The sequence below is a fragment of the Elgaria multicarinata genome, chromosome 11, assembly GCF_023053635.1.
Source record: "Elgaria multicarinata webbii isolate HBS135686 ecotype San Diego chromosome 11, rElgMul1.1.pri, whole genome shotgun sequence".
In the NCBI taxonomy this organism is placed as follows: domain Eukaryota; kingdom Metazoa; phylum Chordata; class Lepidosauria; order Squamata; family Anguidae; genus Elgaria; species Elgaria multicarinata.
In genome coordinates this window covers 17278350-17304932 of record NC_086181.1, presented here as the reverse complement: position 1 = coordinate 17304932, position 26583 = coordinate 17278350, and the positions used below count along the sequence as shown (strand labels likewise).

Below are 26583 nucleotides of genomic sequence, written 5' to 3'. Positions count from 1 at the left end.
GCAGGAGTCCTGCTTCTTAGGCAGCCCCACTTCGAATTCCCAGCTCTCCGTCCTCCCAAGTTGTGTCAGGTGTGGCAGAGCCAAGCGGTATTTCTGAAATGGCAGCGGATGGAGGTAGGGACAGGCAGAGTTGCTAGCATGGTCTCCGTGGGGCAGGAACCACTCTCAGAAAAAACCAAGACACGAAGGGAAGAGGATAACATTTATTAATACATTTGGGGGGGGGGGGGGAATTACGCACAAGAGAAAGGAACGGTAACATTCTCCAGGAGGGAAGCAGCTCCAGAGCACAGAAGCAATTCCAGCCCTGGTTGAGACGGGAGCAGGGCTCTCCTCCGCCATCAGATGAGGTCCCTGAGGATGTCGTCCTCCATGATGCTGGGGGCTGGAACCTGCTGCAGGCCTGGCTGAGATACAGGGCCCCGGGGACCAGTGTTCATCAGCATTTGACCTGGCAGGAGGTACAGTGGGGTAGAGGAAGAGACACAGCCGGTAGGAATGAGAAGGTGCATTTCTGGGATGGCAACTTTGGGAATGGGGCCAAATGTGTCCCTGTGTTTAATTTCACCCTGGAGCATTTCCAGGAACACTTCAACTATTCCAGGGGTGTTGAACCTCAGGCCCGCAGGTCAAATCTGACCCTCCAGGATTCCCCAGAGGGCCATGCTGCTTTTTTGATGCTTTGCTGACATTTGCGCCGATCGTTTTGAGTGTCCTGACATTTGCACATTCCCTCCCCATTCTAAAAGGCTGAAATGCCTCTCCTAAGGCTTAGTTACTGGAAGTAAATGCTTTAAGCTACAACAAGCTGGTATCTTTTGGGGCATTTGGGCCCCGACCCATTTGCCTTGGACGCCCCTCGCCCACACCTGAAATGCAGCCCTCATAACCTTCTCTGAAATTGAATATGACCCTTGGGCTTAAAGAGGTTCAGTGCCCCTGACCTGCTCCCTTAAAGAATGTGGAAAACCTTTTAATTTTCCTGATCAAAAGAGCAGGTGTATCTCTTCGCTTGCCTCCCCTCTCCAGGAACAGTCAGGATACTGTTCCTGCGAATACAATTAGGAATCCATAATACAATGAATTCATTAACTGCTTGTGTGTGTGTGTCTCTGCCCATTGATTCCTGCCCCCGCCTCCACCCCCCACCCCCCCCGTGCTCAGAAAGTCAATAGTTCTCGATAGAAAAAAGGGTTCCCTGCCCTGGTTTTATAACAAAGATCCTTTCCCGGCTCTCAGATGCTTTTTTAGCATGAACATAGCCCCGCTGTACCTTGCAACGGTGCCCGAGGGGCCATCTGGGCCGGCCACTGTTGTCCGGGGGCTTGGTGCATGAGGGGCTGGCTGGAGAGCTGGAGCTGCTGCTGCCCAGGAGGCTGATGCCCCAGAGCCTGCCCCATGGGCTGGTGCGGCAACATGCCTGGAGAGCCTTGCTGGAGGTGGTGGAGGGGCTGCTGGGACTGAGGAACGCCGGGCTGGGGCTGCACAGGGGAGAGGAAGAGGGAAGGGGCAGGAGGTGAGGACCTGAGAATCCACTGGCAGTGGAAGGAGGGAGGGATCACCAAACAGGCCAGTCATCCCATAAGAGGAGTCCTGCTGGATCGGACCAGAAGCCTCTCTGGTCCAACGTCCTCTTTGCCGGAGTGGCCAAACAGGAAGCCGACAAGCAGGACATGACTGCAGCAGCACCTTCCTGCTCAAGTCCCCCAGAAACTGGTATACAGAGATAGCCATCGTGACAAGTAGCCACTGATGGCCTTATCCTCTAGGAATGTGTCGATTCCCTTTTAAGCTGTCCAAGTTGGTGGCCGTTACTACATCTGTGTGCAGTGAATTCCCAAATGTATTTACGCGCCGGTTGAAGAAGTTCTTCCTTTCGTCTCTCCTGAATCTCCCACTGTTCAGATTCATTGGATGCCCTCGGGTTCTAGTCTTATGAGAGAGGGAGATCATTTCCTCCACACCACACGTGATTTTATACGCCGCCAGCAGGTCCAATTACCCTGCTGTCTTTCTAAATTAAGACTCTCTCTCTCAACTTGGCTGGTGTCCTACCTTCTGGGTGCCAATCTCTGCCCTGGGTGGCTCACAAAGGGCCACCCCCTATCCTCCCTCCCCAACAGAACGCAACTTCCCCCCTTCCACCCACATGACGAACGTGGCCGGTGTGTGGAAGCACCTCTCCCGACTCACTGGAAGCTCTGGATCCCAGATCACTCTCATTGTCATGAGGAGGGACCATCATGGAAAAGGGTGGAATATAAATCAAAGGAACATCAAAAGCTGGAGATCCCACTAGAGCTCTCAATATGCCCTGTTCTCCTGAAAAAGACCAGACAGAACCTGATAGGAAAGGGGTGAGGGATGGATTGGCCTCCGCTAAAAGGGGGATAAAGCACGGGTGCAGAACTTCAGGCCCACGAGGGTGCAGAACTTCAGGCCCACCTGGGTTCTCCCAGCCCCACCCCCTTCCTCTGGCCCCACCCCTTTTGACACAGCCGTGGATTGCTTGGTGGTTCCCAGCTTTTACACGTTCCTTACCCAGCCCCATTCTAAAACGTTGAAATGCCTCTCCTGCAGTTTAATTACTTGCAGTAAGATCATTAAGTTAAAACAGGGAGGTATCTTTGGTAGTTTGGCTCTGCCCCTTGGCCCTCATCCCATTTTGCCTTTGGGCACGCCGACCACTGCAATGTGGCCCTTTATTCCAAAACTGAATTTGTCCCTGGAGCTGGAAGATGTTTGACATCCCCGGATAAAGCCGTCCCTCAGGAGACGACCGGGAGGAGCTGCCATCTCCCTGACACGCTCCCTCGGATGAGGGAGAAGAGGTCACTCCTCACCAAGGGCCTGGCACATCCGAGGAAGGAGAGGATTATGGGATATCCTGCCTTCCGCAAGAGTCACTGACAGAACCTCTCACCCCCAAACAAGGTCCCATCTCTTAGCAGGGGTTAATGCTTGCACAGTTCCAAATAAGGACTAGGTCCTTGGCAAAGCGGAAAGGAGGCGGATGGCGCTTACCGGCTGCTGGCTCAGGAGGAGGCTTCGGAGCTGAGGATTGGCTCCTGGGTTTTGGGGCCGGAGCATAGTACCCCCTTGGGTGGCCTGTGGCCCAGACTGTGGGGGGCCTGACGCTTGTGGGGGTTGGCTGGTGGGTGGGGCGGCTGTCTGAGGCTGCTGTACTCGGAGTTGCAACTGCGAAAAATAAAATTGAAATATTATCCCACTCGCTGGAGGTCGCTTAGCACTGTCCATCCTCCCAGTAAAACCAAAGGTGTGGCAAACAAGAGACACGCGCAAAAGAGATCAAGCCACAAAAAGGGAGCTGTCACCGAAGGTTGTGCTAAACTCCGAGTGGGGCTGGGAGGGGGGGAACGAAACTGCTCTCCAGCACGACTAGGTGAGTATTTGCAGGACCTCTGCACTGGCTGGATTACTAAAGGGTTTTAGGAGGCCCTGGGGGAGGGCAAGACAGGCTGAGAGAAAGCTTTTTTTAAGCAAAAGAAACTTGGGATCTTAAGTGCCCCCACAGCCACCCAGCCTGCCTCTGCACTTGGACTGGGTGAGGAAATGAGGGCAGCCCTGAAAAGCAAGGTCTAAATATTGCTGCAAGAGTCACGCGACTTCCAATACAAGCACTACATTCAGTTAAGCAATTAGACGGCTGGGTGAATCCTCTGAACTGACATCTCCCTTCTGGGTCTAGAACCCGACTCCTCGGGGCCGATGAGGCCGAGCGGCAGGAAGCAGAGGACTCCTGGGATGGGATGAGCCCGCACTCCCAACCAACGCAACAGGCTCCTACCTCCGCGAGAGACTCACCAGCCCCTGTTGCTGCCGTTGCTGTTCTTCCATGATCCCCACCTGAGGCATGCCGGGGCTCACCTGCTGGCTACCCATCTGCAAGAAGATTAGGGTGTGGGTGTGCGCGTGCATCTGGCCAGGAGGTGTGGTGGCCAATGAGACAGGGGGACTGATGGCTCAAACAGGCAATAAGTAGCGCCCCCCCCCTCTTGTGTAGCTGCTCTCCGCAAAGGGACCAAGGCAAAAGCTCATCTCATTCACTTTCCTACCTGTTGCTGGACCCCCTGCGTCACTGGCAAAGCGCCAGGCTGCTTTGTTAGGAAGGGCTGGGAGTTGGGCGCGGACCCCAAGGGCTGGGACCCCCCCATCTGCTGTAAAGAGAGGGAGACACAGGAGATGTAAGCGCACACGGAGAGGGGCCAATGGGAACCAATGGGGCGGGGGGAGATTTCATGCCAGGAGAAGGGACCATCTGAAGGCTTCAGTTCGAATCAGCTCCTGCCTTTCCATCACTAAATGTGAATGGAGGCAAAGATTAGTACAAGTCAGGCGTAGGCAACTTAGTGCTTTCCAGATGTTATAGGCCTTAACTCCCATAATCCCAGGCCATTGGCCATGGTGGCTTGGGTTTATGGGAGCTGCCATCCAAAACCTCTGGATGATAGATCGCCTATCCCTGGTCTAAGAGCACACGTGCAGGCAGAGGCACAAATAAAGAAATGGACAAGAGGCTGGATCAGGACGTAAATCCAAGGCGCAATCCAGTATGAAGAATCGCCTGCAGAGCTCCAGTTCATCAGCCAACCCAAGAACCCCACGACGGGTATGTCAAGGGCAGCTGGGAGTTATTCCTGTCGGGCCCACGGGCTATTTCCCATCTTCCCATCTGAAGGCTTCCTCCTCCCCAGGGGGATTCACGGGTCAGACACCAACATGCAAAACTCTGCTAGCAGAAGCGCGAGGTGGGGTGGGTGATTCTGGGGGACGGCGGTAGCATTTTTGCTATGGCAGCCAACGACAGGCGGGCAGCGGTACATTTCGAAGCAGGAGAGAGTGAGAGGTCTCAACCCAGGGAGATCCAAGGGGCCTGGTGGAAGGGGGCCCGTCCCCGTCCCCCCGCATATACCTGGTGCGGGAAGGGGGTGGCGGAAGAGGACGGTGCCTTTTGGGGGAGCAGCCACTGACCTTTTGCTGCTGGACTTGCTTGTGGTTGGTGATGACCTGCCGGATGCCGTTGACGAAGCCGCTCTGGTCGTAGGGAATGAGCCCCATGAAGATCTTCTTCTTGGAGGAATACAGCAGCATCAGCACCCGCACCTCACAGGGGGTCGTGTGAGGGAAGTGAACACAGCCCGCCTGCTCGTATGACAGGAAAGAGGCACATCTGCTAAAGAACCTGCCCTGGCGGGGACTGAGGAACTTTCCTCCTCTCTTCCTCCGAGAGCAGTAAGAAGGCTCTGACCCCTGCGCCTCAGAAGCTTCACCTATGAAGGGAAGGTCCCCCCTACGAGGGCAAGAGTCACCAGCCCCAACTGAACAATCCCACCCCTCTGGGCAGGAAATCCTGCAAAGCATCTGAGAGAGGAGAGGGGGGAGTGCTTTGGGTCCAGCCGCTGATGTCAAGCGAGAAGCTCCCTGGCCGCGAAGCCCTCCTCAGCGTCGTGCGCCCCCCTGCTCATTTAGAGTTTCTCCGTGCAGAGGGAGGCATGGCGCTCTGGGCCTCCCTCCGCATGGGGAAAAAAGGGACTTGGATGGCACTTGGGAGGATCTGTTCTGCCAAGCCGCAGCCAAGTCAAGCACAGCCCTTGTGTGGCAACCTGAGTGGGGCTGTGGGCAAGAGGCAAAAGGAAAGGATCCGGCTGACGCTTGCAGGAGCTCCTGCACCCCCTTGGCCAAGCGCTCCACACTTAGAGCAACGCTCCCCCAGGGGAAGCCCCTTCTTATCACCCATTTGCGGGGAGGGCCTGCGGAGGGGACCCAACTCTCCAAAGGCCAGATGGGGGACCTCCGTGGACCAGAGGTACCCCCATTCCTGATCCCAGACATTTTCGTCATCAAAATCTGATAGCCTAGCTACAGTTATCCATGCTCTGATAACCTCTCGTTTGGATTACTGCAATGCGTTATACGTGGGGCTGCCTTTGAAAACGGTCCGGAAGCTTCAGCTGGTACAAAACAGGGCAGCCCGTTTACTAACAGGGACCGGCTGGCGAGATCACATTACGCCAGTCCTTTTACAACTTCATTGGCTGCCAGTCCAGGTCCGGGCCCGATTCAAAGTGCTAGTATTGACATTTAAAGCCCTAAACGGTTTGGGGCCAGGTTATTTGAAGGAACGCCTCCTCCCATATGTACCTACCCGGACCTTAAGATCATCTACAGGGGCCCTTCTCCATGAGCCCCTGCCAAAGGAAGTGAGGCAGGTGGCTACTAGGAGGAGGGCTTTCTCCGCTGTGGCACCCCGGTTGTGGAATGAGCTCCCCAGAGAGGTCCGCCTGGCGCCTACACTGTACTCCTTTCGTCGCCAGCTGAAGACCTTTTTATTCACTCAGTATTTTAACACTTAATTTTAACTTAAATTTAAATTATACTGTTTTAACTCTGTATTTTAACCTTATATCAATTTTGCTGCTTGGTTTTATCCTGGTTGTGCTTTTTATATTGTATTTTGTATTTGTATTTTTAACTTGTTGGTTGTTTTATGATGATTTTAATTTTTGTGAACCGCCCAGAGAGCTTCGGCTATTGGGCGGTATAAAAATGTAATAAATAAATAAATAAATAAATAAATAAAATCCACCTGCGGCTGCCACCACCCATATGGATGTTCAAAAAATCCTAACAGTGTATATATCAGACTTTGCCAACTTGGTGGCCATCAGGTTCTGGTCTACAGCTCCCAGCATTCCTGACCATTAACAAGGCCTGCAAGGGCTGATGGGAGCTGAAGTCCAAAACATCTGTAGGCCACCAAATGGGGGAAGGGTGATTTATAACATGAGAGGGATGGATGGGTTCTGATAACTTTAACGGTGGACTGATCTGACTTGTCCATCGTGACTAGCCCACAGGGAGGGGAGACACTGCCTCCTCCACATCCATTGGGACACCTCAACCCCCCCCACCTCCACCACCTGTAGTGCCTTACAAATCCATTGCCCATGATCCGGTAGAGCCCCTTCAGCGATTCCAGATCCTTGTTGGTGAAGTGGAACTGTACCATGCGGGAGTTGCGAAACAGGTGGCCCAGAGTCGTCTGCAAGGGAGAGACGGAGGTTAGTCCAGCCGGAGCCTCAGCTCGTGTACAAGCCGTGCCGGTGCGGCCGTAGAGAAGGGGGAAAGAATCAAGGCGCAGCTTCCCGGGGAACACGGAGCGGCCAAAAGCACATCTGAAGAGGCACGGCTCACCCGACCATACGCACTGCAAGGAATATCTAAGGAGGACTCGTACTCCTTTAGAGGGACGGACTAATTTCTGATGCAGGAAGGCGTGGGGAAGAAAGGCCTGCTCAGGGCACAGAAGTTCCAGCCTCTGACAGCTGAGCACAGCCAAATAAAAGATTCAGCACATCTGCTGAAACCTGCAAAAGCTCCAACGTGCTTCTCTCTCCAAGGACACCCACCTGCCTGCTGCCTGTAGTGCGACCCCTGACCTGACAGGCTCCTATGCAAATTGTGGAAATCAGCAGCGGTCCCACAGCTCCAGATACCCTTTCCCACGGCTTTCGGCGTCACGTGAGTGGCTTCCCCTGACCGCGTTGCCCACAGTCTTACGTGGCAGGGCCATTCCACTACCCCACTTTACTGCTGATTCGAAGCCAGACCCAGTGCGCTATCTAATGGTCCTCCCTGGGGCCTTTCTGGGTCCGCAGATGCTGGTGGAGTACGGTTCTCATCCTACTCAAGCCTTGGTCACGCTGGCTTGGGAAGGATGGGAGTCACAGGCCAAAAGCATCTCCAGGCTGGGAGAGGGGAGAGGGTCTGGCGCTAGGCCAGGCTCCGCCCACAGCCGCCCCGTAGGCCCCTTCCCTTCCCTTACCAAGAGCTGCTGGGGGATCAGCTGCATGATGAGCTTCTGGGGCCACTGCTCGGCCTTCCTGGAATGGAACAAGGAGAGGCAAGTCAGCTGCTCGTTCCTCTTCGATTGCATCGGCCTTCCCCGACACGGTGCCCTCCAGACGTGTTGGACTGCAACTCCCAGTAGCCAACAGTCCTCAACTCCCAGCACCCCTCAAAACTAGATCTAATTTCTCAAGAATGATGGGCTCTCGCTCCGGCAGCTCCCAAGATTTAGAGCCGGGGTGGGGATGGGGAACCTGTGGCCCTCCAGGAGTTGCTGGGTTACAACGCCTATCATCCCTGACCATTGGCCATGTTGGCTGAGGCTGATGGGAGTTGGAGTCCAGAACCACCTAGAGAGCCACAGGTTCCCCATCCCTGGTTTTGAGGCTTTCTAGCTCCTCATCCGCCTCAGGCGACAGCCCACCCTCGCCCCATTCAGTTTCCCCAAATCAGGGAGCTTCCTATTCTTTTCGACCTCAACAGACAGGGGAACCTTGTCCTGGCCCTAGATCCTTTCCACATCCCCACCTCCTCAACCAAGGGTGGGGAACCTCAGGCCCAGGGCCAAAACTGGCCCTCTGAGGTTCCACAGATGGCCCCGTCCCCTTACCACCAAACACCAATGGTTTGGTGGTTTCCCAAGGTTTGTGCTGTTTTCCCCCCATTCTAAAAGGTTCAACTGCCTATTCCAAGGCTTAGTTACTGGCAATAAGAGCAGCAAGCTCTATTTTTGTGGCTTTGGCTTCCTCCTTTGGCCTTCCGCCCTGCCCAACACTGGGACGAAGCCCCCGAGAGCTACTCTGAAACTGAATTCAGCCCTTAGCTTGAAAGAAAGCCCCACCACCACACACACTCCTGCCCTAAGCCTACAGCAAGGACATTGCTGAGCCAGGATCGGAAGCCCCCCCCATCCTCTGCATGGCTGGGGATGACCCTTTCCTCGCTTACCTGCCGTCCCCAACACTCTGCCCATTTCCGCTAACTCCAGAACGCCAGCTTGGCTTCGCGCCCCCCAGCTCCCCCACGCCTGCCTCCGCCCACAGTGCCGCCACGCTCCCCTCCCCTGGGCGGCGCAGACCGACACTCACAGGTTCTCTCCTTGATTGACGTACACTTGGCAGGGCAGGGAACGCGTCAGCTTGTTGGAATCCACAGAAGCTGGCTTGGGCTTCTGGGGAAAGAGGGATGGGGCAGACCGTCAAAACAGGCCAGGGGGAGGGTTCGCCTTTTCCCCAGCTCGCCCCTCCTCCTCCTCCACGATTCGTCGCTCACCTCCTGCCACTCCAGCACGCCGCTCCACGCCATCACCTTGTTTGTGACCGACTGCTGGGTGGCGCCCAGCTGGGCCTGCGTCGGCTGGGTCACGTTCATACCGCCGGAAGGCACGCCAGTGGACTGCTGGGGGCGGGGAGGAAGGAGGAAAAGGAGAGGGAGAGATGGGCAACGGGCACTTGTGGGTCAGCCACTTCAGAGACGGAAAAACGAGCGATCAGCCCTCGATCAGGAGGATTCTGTGCACGCATCCCTTCCCCTCCCCTCCCCAGCTGCCGGGGCCTCACATGTACCATGGCCGAGGCACCGGACTGCGGCGGAGGCTGCACGGGCGGCTGGACCAGCAGGCTGGATCCTGTGGTTACCGTGGAGACCAGGCTGGACTGAGAGGAGGCGGGGAGCTTTTGAGGCAGGGCTGGGACGGAGCCCGCCGGGAGCGTCTGCGTGGGAGCTTGGCTGAAGGCGTTCTGCATGTGGCCCAAGGGGGTGACTGCGGAGAGGGGAGAGAAGGCAAGGGGGTCATGGAACCTGCCATTCTTCACACACGCTCCTCTAGCACCTCTTCAACATCCCTTCCTCCCGGTCTAAGCCTACAGAGCCTCCTCTTCCCTCCCCAAGGCTGAGAAACAGGCAAGGACTCACAGCGGGTGCCCAGGCTGGCTTTCTGGTTCTTGGCAGCCTCCACGGCGGACTGAGCGGCGGCCTGGGCAGCGGTGAGAGTTGGGGACGGCGTCACCTAAAGCCAGAGAGCGACGGTCAGAGCAAGGCACAAGCCGCGGGAGTCGGGGTCATCCCGTCCCTCACCCGCCTCCCGGGGCCCATGATGTACCTGGTAGGGCTGAGAAACCGAAGGCGGGGCGGCAGGGAGCTGGGGCGGCACGGTGGGCAGCTGGGGCGGCGGCACGGCCTGTTTGGGCTGTAGGGAGTTGGCGGCGGCTCCTCCTCCAACTGCAGAGAGAGAAGCAGGAGATGGCAGAAGTCACCAGTGGAGTGGCGATGGCGGCGGTCCGACTCCCCAACAGGAAGCGGACGTTCCCCATCCCCTCAGTTTCTCTCTCTCACTCATACAGACACAAAAATAAATTCAAGGAACACCAAAGGCCTGCAGCACATGGCGGAGCTAACCCTGCAGCTTCGACGATTAAAGTTCCTATCTTTAAAATAGTAAAGAAAATCTCATCTTTACTATCGTTTGTGTATAGATTTACTGCAATTGCTTTATGCTCAATGTGGTTAGCCACCGCGAGCATACTAGTGGCAAGGCAGGTGATGCGTTAGAAATGAAAAGCATAAAACCACTAAAAATAAATAAATAAAACCAACGGAGGGCAAGTGATACAGTCCACGTGCTGAAGCTAAGCCAGTCCGGTCTGGGTCAGGGCCTACATGGGAGGCTACCTGGGAACCTCTGCAAGCTACGCCTTGAATTGCAAGATGGAAGAATAGCTCTGCTGGCTACAACAGTGTGGCGTAGTGGCTAAAGTGTTATGGGAGTCGGGAGATCCATGATAGCACTCCTCAAATACTTAAAAGGTTGTCACAAAGAGAAGGGTCAGGACCTCTTCTTGATCATCCCAGAGTGCAGGACACAGAATAATGGGCTCAAGTTACAGGAAGCCAGATTCCGGCTGGACATCAGGAAAAACTTCCTGACTGTTAGAGCAGTACGATAATGGAACCAATGATCTGGGGAGGTGGTGGTCTCTCTCACACTAGAGGCATTCAAGAGGCAGCTGGACAACTGTCAGGTATGCTTTAAGGTGGATTCTTGCACTGAGCAGGGGGTTGGACTTGGTGGCCTTGTAGGCCCCTTCCAACTCTACTATTCTATGATTCTATGAATTCTGAATCTAATGTCATAACTGACGCTTTTTTCTGTGCTTGTGCATTATTATGAAATACATCTTGCTTTGTCAATAATTTGATCCTGCTGGAAAACAGACTTAGTCATGACTAACTTAAGTCCCATCTATTTCAATGGCTCTACTCTGAGTAAAACTACATCTGGAGTTAAGCCAATGACCCCTCGACCAGAGCACGATTCCAGTGAGCCTGACCTTCAACCATCTCCCTGTAGTTAATAGACTTTCTTGAATCAAAGGTTGCCTATTCATAATGCTTAAGCCAGGCAGGTTTGGGAGGTGAGATGGCATATAAAATTATGCACGGCGTGGAGAATGTGGATAGGGAGACGTTTTTCTCCCTGTCCCATAATACTAGAACCAGGGGTCATCCCATGAAGTTGATTGGTGGGAGATTCAGGGCAGATAAAAGGAAGAACTTCTTCACACAGCGCACAGTTAAACTGTGGAATTCACTACTGCAAGATATGGTGATGGCCATCAATTTGGATGGATCTAAAAGGGGGTTGGATGAATTCCTGGAGGAGAAGGCTATCAATGGCTACTAGTCCTGATGGCTAAGTGCAACCTCCAGTATTAGGCAGTAATCCTGTATACAATAGTTGTTCGGGAACATGGGTGGGAGGGTGGTATTGCACCGTGTCCTGTTTTGTGGATCCCTGGTCAACAGCTGGTTGGCCACTGTGTGAACAGAGTGATGGACTAGATAGACCCTGGGTCTGATCCAGCAGGGCTCTTACGTTCTTAAACTGTCCACCCACCCACCCACCCTGCTCCTTGTGGGATGTAAAGTCTTCCCCATTCCTCTGTCCATCCCTTTCCAGGCCAGACTGGTCAGCTTGCACAGACCCAAGAAGATGCTTTCTAGCACTAGCCAACAGCTCACTCCTAGGTCAGCTCCTACCTGGAAGCACCATGCCACGGATGAGGATCATATGCCGGGGGTCCTGGCTGTAGTCCTTGAGCTGGGTCTCCAACATGCCCCCCGTCACGGCTTTCTCAAAGAGAATGCGCAGGGCTGGCAACTTCCGTGGGGAGATAATAGAGAAGTGGATTCCACGCTGGGGGGGTAGATAAAGGCAGAGCAGGTGAGCAGAGAGGATATCGCATCCACCCCTTTGCCCCATGCGATCTCAGGGCAGGATCTGGAAGACAAATCTCCAAAGATCCCCGTCCCCCAATCGCTGATGCTGTCTAGCTCTTTCCTAGCATTTTGGCAACAAGCACAAAACCCAGGCTGTGATCTGAGGGCACGTGAAGCAGCAGCCCTGTTAAAGCTAAGTTGGCCTGGGTCCAGTCAGCGTTTGGATGGGAGACCGACGGGGAACGCCAGGTATGCGATCTGGAGTTCCACAATGGAAAGAAGGCAGGATATACATAGCCTTTCCTAACCGTGCACGCTCCAGGTACGTTGGTCTTCTATATAAAAATGATGTATAAAATCAAAACAAACACACAAATATGCAAGTGTGCACGCTCCCATTCCTGCTACTTTAACCGGAGCAATTCCAGGTTGGGAGGAGGAACCTCGGCAAGGTTGCACTGGGGAACACAGCGGAAGGCCAAGACTGCCACCATTATCCCACAAGGATCACCTTCTCCTATAGACACCTCCCCAAGCCCTAACATCCTCTTGGGGGGCCACAGTCTGTGTTCCCCCACCAAGGGAAGTGAGGCTATTAAGGACAGGGCCTTCTCTGCGGTGGCACCCCAGCTGCAGCTCATCTAGTGCCTCCTTTTTGGTGTCTGTTTATTTATTTGTTTTATTTATTTAAGGATTTTTATGCCGCCATTCAGCCAAAAAAGGCCCTCACGGCGGCTTACAAAAGTATTTCTTGACAGTCCCTGCCCACAGGCTTACAATCTAAAAGACATGACACAAAAGGAAAGGGGATTGGGAGGGAGGGAGGAGGAGGGGGGAAAGGAAAGCAAATTCAGGCACTACAATCTTAGTTGGAAAGTTCAGCAGATACAGTTGACAGCAGGAGGGAGGGGGGGCTCTCAGCTGGAGCTGCACCCAGGCACGGTGGAGAGGTGCCTGGGTGCTGCTTCCTCCCTCACCGGTGGCCTCTGCAGAGACAGTTGGTAGCAGGATGGAGGGGGCTCTCAGCTGGAGCTGGACCCAGGCACGGTGGAGAGGTGCCTGGCTGCTGCTTCCTCCCTCACTGGTGGCTTCTCCAGAGACAGTTGGTAGCAGGAGGGAGGGGGCTCTCAGCTGGAGCTGGACCCAGGCACGGTGGAGAGGTGCCTGGCTGCTGCTTCCTCCCTCACTGGTGGCCTCTGCAGGTCTGTTGAAGACCTTCTTATTTAGCCAGACCTTTTAAGACTCCTTGGACTCTTGAAGTTTTAGTATGGTTTTCAATTCAAGCAGCTAATTGTTTAATGCTGTCTCTATTAGAAGGAAGCGCTTATGCTGCATCTTTAATGTTTGTTGCTCTTAATTATGTTCTTTTGCTCATGTTTTAACATTTTATTTTGCTTTCCTGACCTGTAAGCTCAGGTCAGAGCATATTTGCAGTGGGCGGCCATATACGTTTAACAGATTAAAATCAAGTCTCACAAGACAGTTCAATCCATTGTCTTGTTTTTATGACTGAAACAGTGAGCCATGTTTTTACACTCTCTCTCTCTCTGTGTCTCATTACCACTAGATAAAATATGTTTTTCTGTGTGTTGTATGCCGGACTGGGCATTGAACGGAAATAAAATAGTCAGAGCAGTGGTTGGGGTGAACTTTAGTCTGAAATAAGTCATGAAAACTAATCATACCTACCAACCCATAAAAAAAGCTAAGGGGCAGATTGCAATACCAGCAATCTTCTTTATAACAGGCAAAAATGACACACCATGGGAATCACTGTGACATACTTACTCTTAATATATAAAATTATGACTGCAAGGTATAAGGTCAAGGCCTCTAAGGACACCTTTCCCAACCCTGCATCCTCCAGATGTGTTAAGACTGCAAATCCTGTCTTGGAGCTGATGGGAGTTGTGGTCCAATACATCCGGAGGGCCCCAAGTTGGGGAAAGCTTCTCTATTATATGACTAATCTAATTAGTGGATTTCCTAACATTCGAGTTCTGTTGGGTGAGCAACAGACAGTGAAAAAAACAAAAATGGGAATGTATCAGGGTTACATTTGATATAAAAGGGCAGCAACTCTTTGATGTGACTATCCTAAGGCGAGATCTGTCTGATTTTGCTTGATGAAAGGTTTTATTAGAATTCATTTTTCTAACTAAGTCTACTGTTCAATCAAACTTGGAGATTGCTTCGCACAGATAAGAGATTATTGCCTGTTGAAAAACAAACTGCAACTCAGGGCTATTAAACTAGATAGTTTGGTTTCAACTCTGAAACTGGAAGTTCCTTCAAAGGTAGTTTGGTTGATAGTGAATATTTCTTGGTTAAGAAAATGTTCACAATGGAAAATGCAAATATGTTTTGAAACCTCATGACTTTCCACACTTTCTTTTACTGAGTGGGAGGTAAATGAAATTCAGGAAGTCAGGCAATTTGAGATGACTGGTGACATTCAACTCTCCATCCAGAGAACATGACTGGCCATCATGAACTCATCTCTAGGCTGACTCCCCTAAGCTGCCTGCATATGTAGAATTGCTTCACTATCTCAAAAAAACACATTTATCCATGGATCTGCTATCCAAACATATCTCTACCTGAACACATTGGTTCTCCTTTGTGAGCTACTAAGGTCACAGAGCTTAGGCTCTGGTTAATAGGGCTTGATCTGGGCCTCCGGCTGGCCTAGCCGGATTTAAAAGATCAACACGATGGGGAGGAGGCAGCCTTCTTGAAGAGGCGTTGAAACAGATGGGCAGCAGACACACAGTTCTTTCAACGGATTGCCTAGCAACACGTCTGCAATGCCTCTTTTCAACTTCCTTCCCAAGGGACACATGGTTCTTGCTCTAATTCACTTGGCATTTGAATTCCCTCAGAGACAGACAAGTGGGGAGAGCACCTACCTCATGGCACCTTCAATTCTAAATGATCCAGTTCACCCCATGCCTTACATGTCAGGATTCCCATACATCTCCAAGCTGCGCTCTGTTCCAACCTAGTAGATCAGCCTTGCCAAACAAATGCTCTCCAGGTGTGTTGGGACTACAACTCCCAGAATTCTGGAGGGCACAAGGTTGGAAAAGGCTGTAGATGATGTTTGGGAAGACTGGGGTAGGGCAGTACAGCCAATGGTCAGGATCGCTGGGAGCTGAACTCCAAAACACCCAGAGATTCTACTTTCTGCCCACTCCTTTTCTAAACCCACGATACGTCATCCATAAATCCAGAGAAATTAGAAAGCCAGGTTGCCGCCAGGCGTCTTCCACTCACCTCACCAATCTTCTGCACCAGGTTCTCCGTTGTATAGCCAGAGTATGTGGTGCTCTCCACAGCTGGAAGCAGGTAGGGTGGGGAGTTGCAGATCAGGATGCAAACTTTGTGCGTGGGGCCTCTGTTTGGGGGAGAACAGGAATAGGTGAGGAGCCCTGGAGAACTACATAGCCAAGCGTGCTGTGCTTGGACCCGGTGTAAGGTTTCAACAGCAGTGCGCTGTTGTGGCACATTTGGCCTATCTTGGACCAGCTTTCTGCATGGCAGATGTATATCCACCAGGGGAAGAGCCTTCAGCGTGGTGGCCCCCCTCCTGTGGAACTCCCTGCCTCTGGAGGTCAGACAGGCTCCAACCTTGTACTCCTTTCGGTGCCTCCTGAAAACATCTTTATTCCAAGAAGCCTTTCTTTAACATGCAGCCTTGGATTTCTGTGTTGTTGTTTTTTGCGTCTTTTTAAATTTTGTTTTAACTGTTTTATTCTGTTTTTATTTTCATTTTACCTTGCACACCGCTCCGAAATTTTTTCAATGGGGAGCGGTATATAAATATTCTAAATAAATAAATAAATAAATATGAATGGATGCAATCCTGACATTTCTTTGGGTTTTTTTACTTTAAAGCAGCTGCAAGAGGGGGCTGAAGGGGAAGCTCCAATTATGTTTAGAGCAGAGGTGCTGGGACAGAGTGTTTTAGAAGTTACACAGACATATATTTTTTTAAAAAAAAACACTTCCCTCCCCCGCTGCCTGAAACTTTGAGCCACTTGGTGAATTGGGGAGCACAGAACATTATTTAAAAACAAACAAATGCAAGAAAATGTTCCAGTAGCTGGCACAGACACTCCCAGATCACCGCCTCCCTGCAGGCTTCCATTTTTGTCATATCTTATTATGACTTTCCAAAGGAAATGGTAAAAGGCTCTTTTTAAAAAAAATGAGAAAAAACAAAACTCAGCTCACACTGTTTCTCCCCCTCCAGTGAAACATTTCCGGGCACACAGAAACCACAAAACAAAATAAAACTTTTCAAAAATTTTAAACATGACTCATGAGGATGTGCTAATATTAAAAACAGATGGGAACCTTCATGGACGCTCAACGGAGTCCTGAGATTCAGCCCACCCTTCAACCCTGCCCAAGTTTATTATTATTAATATTTATTTAAATAGCGCCATCAATTTTCAAGGTGCCGTACAGAACAAAATAAAACAGAATACCAAACACCCTGCCATATGGCTTACATTCTAAAATCACAGTAACAAACAAACCGAGAGGGGAAAGGCCAACCAGCGTGGGGGACAATAAAGCAAATAATAAAAACTAGTATCGTCACACTACGGATTATAAGCTTTCGAGAAAAGAAACGTTTTCAAGTAAGATTTAAAAACTGAGATCGACGTCGCGGTTCGCAGGTGCGCTGGAAGAGAATGGAAGGGGAAGGGGGCAGTGAGCGAAAACGGGCGAAGATGAGCGAGAGAGGTAGAAACTCTTGGGTGAGTAAGAGACATAGTGTTATGAGAGCGAAGGGTGCGAGCAGGAAAGTAAGGTGAAATAAGAGACGAGAGACAGGGAGGAGCCAGACCATGGCAAGCTTTAAAAGTCAAAAGGAGAAGCTTGTATCGAATTCTGTAGGAGATAGGGAGGTGGAAGAAGGAGAGGCGAGCTCTGGTGCTATGTGTAAATAAACAATGAACGTTTTTATTTTTGTAACGATGTAAAACGCTTGACGTTTCGGATTCAGAAGAACCCTTCCTCAGGAGCTGTAATGAGAAAAAAGGACGGACAAGCTGCAGACAAGCTTCCTCCAAAGGAAGTGAGGCAGGTGGCTACCAGGAGGAGGGCCTTCTCTGCTGTGGCACCCTGGCTGTGGAATGAGCTCCCTAAGGAGGCTCGCTTGGCACCTACATTATATGCTTTTAGACGCCAGGTGAAGACCTTTTTATTCTCCCAGCATTTTAACAGTCTATAAATAAATTTTAACTTGGCGTTTTAAATTTGTAATTTTGCATTGCTGCTGTTTTTATCTGGTTGAGCTTTTATATTGTATTTTATATTATACTTTATACTTTGAATGTTTTTAGTTTTTGTGAATCGCCCAGAGAGCTTCGGCTATTGGGCGGTATAGAAATGCAATAAATAAATAAATAAAACTGCAAACACAGTTCGCTTGATTAAGAAGCCTCAGCGTTTGTTTATTGAAGCTCACACAACCCAGAAAATTTGTTAGTTCTGATAGCAGGACACACAACAAACGCTGAGGCTCCTTAATCAAGCGAACTGTGTTTGCAGTTTTGCAGCTTGTCCGTCCTTTTTTCTTACTACAGCTCCTGAGGAAGGATTCTTCTGAATCCGAAACGTCGAGCGTTTTTACATCCTTACAAAAAATAAAACGTTCATTGTTTATTTACACACAGCACCAGAACTCATCCCTCTTTCTTCCACCTCCTTACTGGTGCCAATTCTCTTCACCTACCAGTAGGAGATAGGGAGCTAGTGAAGGGATTTTAGAAGAGGGGTGACGTGATCAAAACGACGAGCCAGAAAAATAATCTTCGCCGCAGAATGATGACTGGAAACCGATGGGGAAAGATGAGAAGAAGGAAGACCAGTCAACAGGAGATTACAATAGTCCAAGCAGGAAATAACCGAGGCATGAATGGGAGTCTTGGCGGAAGAGACCGATAAGAACGGGCGAATTCTAAAGATGTAAGACTTACATTTGCTCTCTCATCTTTTTGAAGTCATCAAAGAGTTGCAGAGCAGTGCTGAGCCCTTCGGAGATGAGACTGCAGCTCTCGCCGCCGCCACCCACGAACCTGAGAAGATCAGGAAGACAAAAATTGACCAAGGGCCAGGGCTGGGAACCAACAGCTTCACAGGCCGCATTAGGGTTATCAAAGCCTCTCGGCCATGCACACACGGCCTGTTTGGGGCAGCAGTGAACGCAGCAGGAAAGCTTCCATTAGCGAAGGTCCCCTGTCTTTTCTTAAATGGGAAATTGTGGTTAACAGATTCAGAACGAGCCAGGATATAAAAGGATGGTATGAAATTGACTTCATAGACTGGCCGATTCGAAAGCCGTTATTCGTACCAAAAAACCCAAAAACAAACTAACAAGGACAAGAAAGGGCTTTCTACGAACAAAAAAATTACAATTAAAGGAAGAGTTCCTGGTTTGTTTGTTTCCCCTCTCCTCACTCCAGGGACGAGCAACGAGGCTGCGAGTGTGGCCAAAAGGCTTGTTCATCTCTCAGTTTATTAAGATGAGACATAGTTGTCTGAACAAGCCCATTCTCAAGCATCAGACAGAGCCCAGAGAAGGAATGAAGTGGATGTACTGAGTCAGTGCTTTGGTCCATTTACGGTCTCCAAATTTTAGGCAGAGGTTTTTCCCACCCCTGATTTTTAAGATCCTTTAATGTGAAATGCCTGGGATTAAACTTGGGACCTTAGAAGATGCGTGCAAAGTTTGGGCTCTACCACTGAGCTATGCAATCTTCTGGATGTTGTGGCTAGCACTGCGGTGAGCTTCACCACCCACCCTAACTTTTGCATACTATCCAAGGGACCTAGAAAGCTTGGCTTCCAGCCCACTCACTACAACCCATCACACCCCGTCTTAGCCCTAGAAAACCTAGAAGCCTTCCCTTCCCGTCCTCCTTAGACTGACTGGGCTGGATGAATCCCCCAAAGGCCATCCTGTTCAACCCCCTGTGCCAAACGAACCATCGTCTACCCATGGATCAATTTTGGCCATAGCACTTTGCAAGCAGAGGAGAAAGATAACTGCAAGGCATGGACCCAAGCTCACAGCAACCAAACAGGACCAGTATGTTATCACTTCATCCTGTTTCCCCTACATATTTGCTATACTAATCCACTGAGACACATTTTCTGATCCCCAAAAGTCACAACTAAGACACTGGATTCCTCTCCCATTCTAAAGCATTACTCCAGGAGTAGACAACCGGTAGCATGCTACCATACAGTCTGCCTTCTCCCGTACAATCCACCCTGCAGACTCAGGTCCTCTGGGAAGAATCTATTTCAGTTTGCCAAAATTAGGCTGACAGGTATCACCCAGAGGACCTTCTCTTCTGCTGCTCCCAAACTGTGGAATGGCCTGCCAGAGGAGACTTGTCAACTTAACAGTCTTTTAGCATTTAAGAAAGCGAGACTGATCTCTTCCGGCAGGCCTATCCAGTGGAATTTCAGGATGTTTTTAGGATGTTTTAATAATGTATACTATGTTTTTAATTCAGTTTTATATATTATATACTTCTTGTTGTTCCCTGCCTCGATCCAGATGGAGAGGTGGGTAAGAATAATAATAATAATAATAATAATAATAATAATAATAATAATAATAATAATGGCATTTACTGACACACACACACTCTGGATGTCCTGTTGAAAGTACTCTCCATTCTTTCCCCCAGAGATCCTCATACAAATCACCCTTGCCCTGCTGCTGCTAGTAACAAGGAAAAAGCAATTTGTATCAGAATCACTAGTGTGTGTGTGTGTGTGTGTGTGTAGATGCACATATGCAGCTGTGTTTAGATGCGCAGGTGTGCAGCTCCTGAGCCAGCATCACTTGAGGCCCTCAGGGCCAAAAAGCTTCAACACTGAAACATAATCTCGAGCGCAGAATTAAGTATGTGCTCTCTTAGACTTACTGAATGCTGTCAAGCCACGTGACAAACTCGTAAGCGCTGCTCGTTGGTGCATGGCACTGCACGTATGACTCGGGCGCGCAGTCCACCGTATTGAACACCACCAGGCTGTACTGGGTGCCACCATACTGCAGGAGATGGGGGGTGGGAGGCAGAAGTTGGTTAGGCAGACTGGCTCTGGGCTCAGGTATTTTCAGCACGGTGACTCTTTGGCTGGGCTTCTGCTTGGCTGTGTGAATGTGTCACGAACCAGTGATTTTGGCTTCTGCTACAGCAGGGCTGTGCCTGTACCTTCAAGTTGTCTGTAGTGTGCACATGCTCATGCAAATATTTGTAAGGAGCAATTTGTTATCAGTTAAGTTCCTATATGTTTTTATTTATCCACCAAGAATACTTTTGTCGAAACTGGAGAAAGTAGAATCTAAGCTCAGTGGCAGACTTCAGTTGATCCTCCAAAGGACTGGGAGTGATCTCTGTGCTCACATATTCCTTTCTTCCTTGTCTGCACGCATGAATTCATCTATTACTTTCACATCTGATCTCATTATGCTTTGCCTTTGTGGGCAAAATATGGTTTTATCAAGCCAAGGGCTTGCTGCATTTGGAGGCAACAACAACTAGGCATTGATCAAACCAGGAAGGAACGCACCGGAGCATGCACATGATGGGAGTGGGGGACAGAGTGCACAACGCCACACTTGTTCCCAATCCTTCGAACTATGATTTGGAGGATTGTCTGAATGCAGCTATTGCAACCCAGGTTCATTATAAAATTAAAACACGGTAACTCCATGTAAATCACTGTGTTGAGATCCTTGGAGGAAGAATGGGATAACACTGGCATGTGGCATGGCTCACATGTTTTATTATTATTATTATTGTTGTTGTTGTTGCATTTATATCCTGCCTTTTTTCCTCCAAGGAACCCAAGGCAGTGTACATAATCCTCCTCCTCTCGATTTTATCCTCACAACACCACCCCTGTGAGGTAGGTTGGGCTGAGAGTCTGTGACTGGCCCAAAGTCACCCAGTGGGTTTCCATGGCCAAGTGGGGACTAGAACCTGGATCTCCCGACTCCCAGTCCAACACTTTAGCCACTATACCACACTGTTAACAATAAACTGTGGTTTAGGTTTTGTGTATTAGCCTTAGGGCTCACATGCCACCTCTTCCCCATTGGCATGGCTGCAAGGTGCTCGGAACCTTTCACTAACCAGAGTTATCCATTATGTCTGAACCTGCACAAACTGAGATTTGTCTTAACTATGGTTTAGCTTAGGGAAACAAGCCAATTTCAAACAGTGTTTTATGATCCTGGCTTGTTTCCTTAGACCAGTGGTTCTCAACCTGGGGCACTCCAGATGTGTTGGACTGCATCTCCCAGCTGGGGCATTCTGGGAGTTGTAGTCCAACACATCTGGAGCGCCCCAGGTTGAGAAAGGCTGCCTTAGACCATAGTTAATACTAACCAATGTTTGCCTGGGTTCAAACATAATGAGTCCCAAACAGTTAGCTGAAAATATAAGCCAAAGTTTCTGATCTCCTCTTCATGGCTACACCAGAGGTGAGAAGGGAGGAATGCATGAGCCTGAGGCTCAACCAGGCTTCTTCCCTTAGTGCTAAACTGAGGTTTAGTGTTACATCAAAGCACACTCAATGTGATAAAAACAAAACTAATTAACACCCGTTTAGAAACAAATTTTATGCAGTAGAAGCTTTTATTCTAGGAAATTTCGCTTCTTCATTCTTTGCTTCAGACAACAGCAGCAAATATGGGTTGATTAAACCCACAATAAACGCATGGGTTGTGTTTCTGGCATGTGCCACCACCATTTGGAATATGCAAGCTCTGATCAGAGGTTACTTCATGACATGTGAACCTGGACACTATGGTTTAATCGTGGGTTAAACAACCCACAGTTAACCTAAGAACTAGTTGTAAGTTAACTGTGGGTTGTTTAACCTACGATTAACCCAGTGTCCCGGTTCACACATCAGAAAGTAACCTCAGATTGAGCCAATCGGAGGTTGCATATTCAAAATGACAGTGGACATAATTACATTAAAACTGGAAAACCCATGAATTCAGGCTTCTGGAGCACTGAACCCAGGTTTTTCTATTGTTCTCAAGACTGCATTTGCTACTCCCCAGCCCCTGGTTCCCCTGCACCATTTTTCCAAGCCATGAACTTTCCTGTTTGGATGGGTGGGTAGGAAAGCACTAAGGCAATTTTGCTCAGGAAAACAAAAACAAAAAAGTACATTGTTTACACACATTTGTGGCCTCATGAACATAAATTAATTTTAGCTATCCTCAAGTTAATATAGAAAGGATGCATGTGCAAGGAGAAGGGCACCAATTAGCCACCCTGAGTGCCATTTTCTTAGTGAAAAGGCGGGGCATGAATTGAATAAATAAATAAATAAATAAATAAGGAGCTCCCCAGAGCCTACTCAATTCTCTGCATTCACAAACAACTTCAAAAGTGCATTCACACACTCACATCTCCTCCAAAATCTGTTTCAGCTGGGGGTCCACCATTAAAATATCTGGAAATAAAAGAGAAGAGTCTCTTTCAAACGGGCAAAAGTGAGGAAAGATTGTCTTACACTGAACACACCAATAAGAATTATGAAACGTAACCATAAACTACTCACTCAAGAAAGAGCTTGTGAAATCACAGGATTATTTTTTATGATCACTATTCCAATTTAGTTACTCACCATGTTTTACCACTTGCCCATTTCCCAGGGGCAAGTATAAATTGTAAACACCTCAGCGACCTTTATATTATGTTTTACACCTGATTTAGATCTTGTAAATGTCCAAGTCAGCTTATTTCTGCTAGTTTAATTTGCAAGCTTGCTTCCCCAAGAGAATCTATATCAGGACATTTCTCTCAAATGTCCTGATATAGCATTATTTGGAAACTGGAAGGTTAATTATTCTATGTACTTGCAACTATTTCTTCAACTGGGAAAAAACCTTGATCCTATCCATTCTTACATAGAAGCAAATATGAATGATTTCAGTAAGACTTACTTCCAAGTAGGCGGCAGTATCATGCATACTTAAAATCATAAAATCCCACTGCATTGAACACGGCTTATTTTATCTCAGGGGTGGGTAGATTGGAATTTATAGAAATTCAGTAAATAAATACTGCAAAATATCTAGTTGATTTTCAGTAGATCTGTACAAGTTTCTGATTCCCAGTTGTCTAACAATAGTGACAATTAAAAAGCTTACTCCACCTAGATTAGTGAAAAAACACTAGGAGGAAAGTCATGTATGGATTTTTGTGCGAAACAACTTCCTGCACTGAGCAGGGGGTTGGACTGGATGGCCTTATAGGCCCCTTCCAACTCTACTATTCTGTGATTCTATGAATCTATGATTACGTACTTATCATAAATTTCTGGGCTGAACATATGCTGAGAGGCACCCTAGTCCTAGTTTTTAATCCCATGCCCTGCCACACTTTGCAGACATGGAAAGAGACTGGTTCACATCTGCTAATATTTTATTCATTACATTTCTATATCACCCAATGGTCAAAAGCTCTCTAGATAGGTCACAACAATTAAAATCATAAATACAACATCATAAAACATAACATAAGACTCTGTAAAACTACAGTATAAAACAAAGCAAAAGCCAGCATCGGTGTAAAGATCTAAAGATACCACACCACATTTAAAGACAACAAAAACTGAAGAACCAAAATGCTTGCAAGAACAAAAAGGTCTTCACCTGGCACCAAAGACACCACAATGTAGGTCCCACACAAGCCTGTTTTTGTGGGGGAAGGGGCATTCCACAATTAGGGTGCCATGACTGAAAAGACCCTCTTCTTTACCCTCACTTCAACTGGTGGGGGTACCTGGAGGCGGGCCTCTAAAAATTATCTTAGGGCCGGTGGAGACGATCCTTCAGGTAACCCAGTCCAAGGCTGTTTAGGTCTTTAAAAGTTACTATCAGCACTCTGAATTGGTCACAGAAATGGACCACAAGTTAGTGCGGATCAAAAAGCACTGTTGTAATATGTTCATATCACCCAAATTCTGGTAACGACCTCATTGCCCTATTTTGGATCAGCTGAAATTTCTGGACTGTTTTCAAAGACAGTCCCACCTATAACACATTGTAGTAATCCGCCCATGGAGCTGCAGCTATTGGGCAGTATAAAAATGTAATAAATTAATAATAATAATCCATACGAGATGTTACCAGAGAATGGATAACTAGTCTTGCCTATTGGACCAGAGTTATTAGAAGAGGGCCTCTTGTAAACAAATCTGCATATTATAAGGGTTTTTTAAAGTCAGTATGGTGAGAAAATAGTAGTAATTAAGGTTAATAGTTGCAGCCCTTCCCAAGAAAGGAACCATTTTCCAGCCTTCCCTTCTTCATGAGTATCTCCTTTCAACAAAGCCAATGTTGCATCCTGGGACCATGTGAACACTCACTCAATGGCCGGAAGAAGGTAATGCTTGCGCAAGGATTCAAAGTAGGGTCCGAGATTAGCAGTGCCCTCAATGACGAAGACCACATCAGCAACCATCCCCATGGGCTGAGCAGGCATGTCCAGCGTTGACACCACCATCTCCTCCAGCTATCCGTGATGAAGCATGGATATACAATGGCAATATGGCAATCAATGACTATTTAGCATTTATTCCGTATCAAAACACAGAACTAACAAGGGTCTGGTCAAAAGTCACTATCTACACTAGACAAGCAAGCAAGACAGATGAGAGGGGAGAGGTAAGAGACTGAGAAAAGAGTAACAGGGGTAGAAGCAAGACAAACAGAAATTAAGCTGCAGGTAAGGTATGGACAAAGTGGTGTGTAGGGCAGGAATGGACAGACTTCAAGTATGCACCCAACTGTCCACTAATTAGAGCCAAATGCAAAATAGCAGTAGGGGGCATAGACTTTGGATTGAGGCAACCCAGGCATTTGTTTTGAGAACCATGGTACTTTCACACACAAAAATTACTCCTGGTTTTCTACCAAGCGTTATTTGGGTGTTTCCAGACGAGGCTTTTATTGTGCATCGCACTGCCTCATTCCTAAAGCTTTACAGGCATGGGGTGATCCGTCATACTACATCTTTTTTTCTTAACAGAAAAAAACAATTAAGGAAGGAAGGATGGAAAAGTTGCAGAATGCCTTTTGATAGTTAGCGATAGGAGCCCTCTGTCTAGCTGCTTTTGTTTCAGAAGACTAATTTAGAGGGGGGAACATTTATATAGCTGCTATTGTTGAGTTAATTGGGAAACAAAACCCAATCATCCAGCAGCTCCTAATCTACCTTCTGCCCACCCCTGGTGGAGGGGACACAAAAGCCTTGCTGAGTCAAAGGAAAAGTCCATTTAGCCCTACAATCTATTTCCCGTGGTGATCATCCAGATACTCCTTGGAAGGCATGAAGACAACAGCTTACCAATTGTTCTCTCACATACGCACACCACAACATGTATTCACTCTTGACACTGTACATGGAAGTGCCATTTAACTATGGTGCCTATCACCAGTTGATGAGGTCACCTATGCCTATGAGTTTGTCTCTGCTTTTCTTTCTTTTTTTAAAAGTCATCTAGACTAGTGGCCATCATCAACATCTTATGGCAATGAGTCCTGTACATAAATTGTGCACCGTGTGAATACCTAGGGAGGTTGTGGGCTCTCCCACAGAGGCAGCTGGACAACCATCTGTCAGGTATGCTTTAGGGTGGATTCCTGCCTTGAGCAGGGGGTTGGACTCGATGGCCTTGTAGGCCCCTTCCAACTCTGCTATTCTATGATTCTATGAAGAACAACTACCTTTTGTCTACCTCAGGGGTAGGTAATCTGGCGCCCTCCCGACGTTCTGGACCATAACTCCCATCATTCCTGCCCATTGGCCATGCTGGCTGGGCTTTCTGGGAGTCATAGCCCAAAACATCTGGAAGGCACCAGGTTGCCCACCAGGTTACCTTGAATCTACTCTCCAAAAGCTGGGGAGCGACTCATGACAGAGAGGCAAAGCGGGGTCGGGGGGAGCGACCCTCCCCGTTTCTCCATATATCATGCATTACTTTGGCTTTATCAAGGAGCAACCCGTCTCGAACGAGGATTTGCAGGAAGGGAGGCAGAAACCATGAAGGGATGCATCAAGTAAGAGGGGGACGCAGGGAGAGGAGACATGCCTGGCCTCGGCCTCTGTCCTCCCCCCTCCCCAAATACCGCTCGCAGGCTTTGACTCCCCTCCCTCTTCCGCCCCCTCTGCCCGACCCCCGTCTATTCCCGTACCCGATGCTGACATCCGGCTTCTCGGCCCCGCTTGCTCCACAGCCACCGGAAGTGATCCCCTTCGGGTCCTCTCCTCAGCACGCACGCGCGTAGACGCGCTTCTCCTCCCCCCCCCCCCCCCCCCCCACGATTGACGAAACCTCCAATTCCTCTTCCTCTTCGGTCACGGGAGAAAGCGAAACACACACAAAATTGGGGGAGGGGAAAGAGAAGAAAGCAACCAATCATCAAAGGACGTCCGTTGC

At 49.1% G+C, this 26583-nt stretch overlaps 1 protein-coding gene across 4 annotated transcripts; it reads right to left on the bottom strand.

Moving 5' to 3' along the window:
• Positions 1-185: 185 nt before the first annotated feature.
• MED25 (mediator complex subunit 25) lies at positions 186-26437 on the bottom strand. 4 transcript variants are annotated; one of them, XM_063136494.1, is made up of 20 exons: positions 26339-26437; positions 24511-24656; positions 22545-22590; positions 20043-20167; positions 18081-18179; positions 15364-15484; positions 11908-12064; positions 9971-10089; positions 9784-9877; positions 9435-9631; positions 9142-9267; positions 8958-9040; positions 7847-7904; positions 6956-7063; positions 4993-5166; positions 4077-4178; positions 3826-3903; positions 3025-3198; positions 1274-1481; positions 186-451 (listed from the first exon to the last, which is right to left on the bottom strand). In XM_063136494.1, exons 2-20 carry the CDS (start codon positions 24645-24647, stop codon positions 342-344), a joined length of 2316 nt encoding a protein of 771 aa, XP_062992564.1. In that variant the 5' UTR covers positions 24648-24656; positions 26339-26437; the 3' UTR covers positions 186-341. The 4 variants fall into 4 exon arrangements, with proteins under 4 accessions (XP_062992564.1, XP_062992560.1, XP_062992562.1 ...); XM_063136490.1 differs by having other exon boundaries at positions 4993-5163; positions 26339-26416; XM_063136492.1 differs by having other exon boundaries at positions 8958-9037; positions 26339-26416.
• Positions 26438-26583: the final 146 nt, after the last annotated feature.

What these genes read in the sequence shown, in the direction of transcription:
- MED25 (XM_063136494.1), bottom strand. Translation starts at nt 24,647, where the DNA reads ATGGTGGTGTCAACGCTGGACATGCCTGCTCAGCCCATGGGGATGGTT. An exon ending in CCGTGGCATGGTGCTTCCAG is followed by an intron (nt 10,090 to 11,907) that starts GTAGGAGCTGAC and finishes CTCTCTCTGCAG; the next exon opens with TTGGAGGAGGAGCCGCCGCC. An exon ending in CCCTCGGGCACCGTTGCAAG is followed by an intron (nt 452 to 1,273) that starts GTACAGCGGGGC and finishes ACCTCCTGCCAG; the next exon opens with GTCAAATGCTGATGAACACT.